The sequence below is a fragment of the Propithecus coquereli genome, unplaced genomic scaffold, assembly GCF_000956105.1.
Source record: "Propithecus coquereli isolate 6110/MARCELLA unplaced genomic scaffold, Pcoq_1.0 Scaffold20, whole genome shotgun sequence".
Classification (NCBI taxonomy): Eukaryota; Metazoa; Chordata; class Mammalia; order Primates; family Indriidae; genus Propithecus; species Propithecus coquereli.
Window position 1 is genome coordinate 8,805,602 of NW_012144967.1, and position 4,089 is coordinate 8,809,690.

General features: G+C 39.2%; 1 protein-coding gene across 1 annotated transcript in view; it reads left to right on the forward strand.

The window, feature by feature from the left end:
• AKAP13 (A kinase (PRKA) anchor protein 13) overlaps positions 1-4,089 on the forward strand; it is a 230,946-nt gene that overhangs the window by 53,087 nt on the left and 173,770 nt on the right. Inside the window, exon 4 of the mRNA XM_012643677.1 lies at positions 1,404-1,587. Coding sequence (XP_012499131.1) covers positions 1,404-1,587 — 184 coding nt within the window. The remainder of the gene's footprint in view (positions 1-1,403; positions 1,588-4,089) is intronic.

Sequence of the window (4,089 nt, forward strand, 5' to 3'; positions counted from 1 at the left end):
TACTAGACTAATACACAGATGACATTAGGAAACAATACAGTTCATTATAAAATCACAGCTTCAAAGATGTGTTCATTCCTGTTGCGATACTCACATATAAAAGTATCTGAGAACTTCAAAGTAAGGAGAAAACACTGTGGCCCAAGAAATCTGAGAATGCTCAGTGAAGAAGTTGAAACCCTTGGGAACCCATGAAGAATGCGAGATGACAGCTAAGCTGTCAGGAAGAAGGCAGGCACAACTCCAGGGTGCCATTCACCACTCCCTGGAGTCGACTAGTGTATAGCCTTGTGTGTGTAGATGGTCATATATGGCAGCCCTGCAGTGGCCTGAGCTCTTGTCATCACGGGTTGGGCACAAGAGGATGGCCGAGGAAGAAATGGAGTAGTGTTAATGAACCTAGAATAGAATTTGAAGTCCACGAAGACTGGGAAGAGAGCAGGGAAAGGGAGGGGAACTGTCACTTAATGAGTACCTACTTCAGCCCGTCATTATGCTAGCACTTCACCCACCTCTTCTCCGTTTGTTACAGTGACTGTGAGAGAGGTGATGGTATCTTACTCTAGGGATGAAGAAAGTGAAGTTTGGAGAGGTTAAATGAATCATGCCTGGTCACACACGTGGTAAATGCCAGATTTGAACCCAGATTTGTTAGATTCCAAAGCCCTTCCTCATTCCTCCACTTCTGGAGTGACTCACTATACCAAGAAGCTTTCATTTCAAGGGAACTAAGCCCAAGCATATGTTTTCCTTTCTGTAGTTATTAATGTATTATCTTAGAGTTAGTCTTATTATGCCCGGAGATGCATTTCTTTCTCTCATTAAACAAACAAAAAAAGCTGGTGGTGCCAGCAATTTGATTTGCCCTTATTGTGGGGAAATAAAAAGACCTGTGTACTTAACAGGCAAAACCTGTTTTTAGTGTTTAGCCAACTCCCGTCTGGGTGTTCTTTTTAAAAGTAATTATACCCTTTATGATACACCCATTTAAGTCCTAACAGCTATTTCCCTTGGATCCCTATGTGGGCTGCATTCACTTCTATTTCTTTTTTTTTTTTTTTTAAAGGAAAAGGGCATGTGTATGGGGCACCCTTATATGCCTGCCTGTGAAATTGGTTGAACAAATACTGTATGTTGTCACAATATAGAAATGGCTTGATTCTCTTTTGTGGTACTGTCTTCTATTGAAAATTTTGCTTTCTATACTTTTTTGTAGCTTTGTTTTGTCTTTCTTTGAGGGCTGATTCTACCTGGCCACAGTAAAATCGTTCACGCTATATGTTGTAGCTTAATTTTAGGATCTTAGGCACTTGAAGGCAGTGGTATTTACCTAACTTGTCTGTTTGTTTGCTTTTTGTTTGTGTGGGCTCCACACTTAGATTCATTTTCTACCCCATTTACAGATGCTGGCCCTCGGGAGACGTTGATGCATTTTGCTGTGCGGCTGGGACTGCTGAGGTTAACGTGGTTCCTGTTGCAGAAGCCAGGTGGCCGCGGAGCTCTCAGCATCCACAACCAGGAAGGGGCGACGCCTGTGAGCTTGGCCTTGGAGCGAGGTTATCACCAGCTGCACCGGCTTCTAACCGAGTAAGTGCTCCTGCTCCCTGTTCCCTCCTCTCACCACAGCCCCACCCCCTGCTGCATAGTAGCACTGCCCACTTGGCATCTCAGTGCGAGTTTCCCAACAATTGAAACCTCAACTCAGTACCTTGCCTTCTGATGGAGGTCTGTGAGCTCGCTCCTGCTAACCACTTCATTGTCTGAGAGAGACAAATGTGAGTTGTTTTACCATTACCACTTTCTCTCTCCTCTGCCTCCCTGCCTTCTTTGCTTCTTAGCTTTTATATTTTATGGAAAACTCAGAATGAGTCTTGTCTGTGGGAGTAGCATAACATTACCAATGTATACAGTTTATCCTGGTTTGGTATAGAGGAAACAGTTTTTCTATGCCATATATATTTTTTTCTCGTATGTCTCTGAGGCTTGAAAGAGTTAATTAGAAACCATTACTTTCATATTATAATTATACACAGTAAATATGGTAAACAATTAAATTTTGGGTTGAATGTAATTTCTGTGAATAAAATTTGAGAGCAGTGGTTTCTTCATATGAATAGTAATAAAAAACAACTGAGTTGTCCTGGAAACGTGCAGTAGGAAATCCTGTCTGTCTTTGGGTTCAATTGTTATAAGTTCTGACTTTCTGAGAGATTAGTTTTTTGGAAGAAGGTTGTCAGTCAAAACATTTGAAGAGTATTTTTTTTCTTGTATAAATAAATAAATGCGTTAGAGCAGCCAGTGTTTTTAATTGAAATATTTATAAAAGTCAGAAGTTTTAAGAATGGTTTCTCTTGTTTAATACATTTTTTGTATTGCTTTCACGGTTATCGTCATCATCTTTTCCGCCACATTATCTGAACAAGAATAAACCCCGTTGGATCTGTGTTCTTTAGTAATTAAGGGACTCTTATAAATTGAGTCGGTATTCCCAAATTCTCAGATGTTTTGCTCATGCCAGATTTAATTCAGTTGCATTTTGTATTTTACCATTTTTAGCTATCTATGTACAGGGTAGTCTGGAAGGACCAAGAAGAGATCTCAGAACATAAAGCTACTTACAGTTATATAAAGTTTTTTTCTTGCTTTGCTTGCCAAGCTTATAACTTTCCCAGTCAAGTCAGACAGAAAATTCACTGCAGAAAGCTTTCTGATGAGTGCTGCAGATACAGTGGTGGTAGGAGGGGCACTCTTCATTTCAGATGAGCTTTGGATACCTGAGTTCTCCTGTGACAGTATTCCATTCCAGACACGTTCCATCTGGCTGACGATTGGATTCATTCTGCTGTTTGCCTCAGGAAGAGAGGCCTTGTTCCAGAAGTTGAAACAATTATCTTAGTATAACTATTATGAAGTTTAAATGTAGTTCCTCTAAATTTGATTTTATAGCTCAGAGGTTTTGCTGGGAAGCAGAGTTGGTTAAGGACTGCCATCCAAATGGGGAAATAAAGTGATTACGACACCTTCATTATATGCTTGGAAGGGGTGTCACAAGACTGCTATTGCAGCACAGCTTTAAGGAAACCAGTGTGTGTTTGTTCTTGGAGAAGTTTTGGGGTTTTTTGTTTGTTTGTTTTTTTGCTTGCTTTAAAGTACTACGTCTGTTACATGTGGGAAAGCCACTTACCTCCTTTTGAAGGGTGACTGGTTATGGAAAAACCAACTTGAGAAATTTCTAAATAGAGGACTCTGATAGGAGAATATGAGCACCTTGCTGCAAATCTAGCCCTTAACTGGGATTCTTCTGAGGTGTTGCAGTTCTGAAGTCTAGAAAAAATGCTGAGTCATAGTTAGCAATTAAAGAATAATAAGGAGGTGATTTTACTGAATCCCTCAGTCTTAAACTGTGATGCTGGTAGACTTCACTAGAATTTCAACTGTTAAAGGGTCAGAAAAGATCATTGGGGTTTTTTTGTTTTGGTTTTGGTTTTGGTTTTGGTTTCTCTCTCTCTCTTTCAGTGAAACATACATAACATAAAACTATTTTAACCATTTGTAGGTATACAATTCAGTATAAGTGTATTGTGCATGTACATAAGTATAACTGAATGTACTCAAGTGGTGTTAAGTACATTCACAGTGTTACATAACCATCACCACTATTCATTTCCAGAACTTTTTCATCACTCCAAACAGTAACTCTGTACCCATGAAGTAAACTTCCCATTCACTCCCTTTCCCCCAGACCCTGGTAACTTCTGTTCTACTTCGTGTCTCTAAGAATTTGCCCATTCTAGGTACCTTACGTAAGTGGAATCATGCCATATTTGGTCTTTTGTGTCTGTCTTCTTTCACATAGCATAATGTCCTCAAGGTTCATCCATGTTGTAGCATGTGTCAGAATAATAATGTATGTTTCAAAATTGCTAAAAGAGTAGATTTTAAACGTTCTCTCCACAAAAAAAATCAGTAGATGATGTGATAGATACGTTACTTAGCTTGATTTAATCTTTCTACAGGGTATACATATATCAAAACTTCACATTTTACCCAATAAATATATTCAGTTATTATTTGCCAATTAAAAACTGC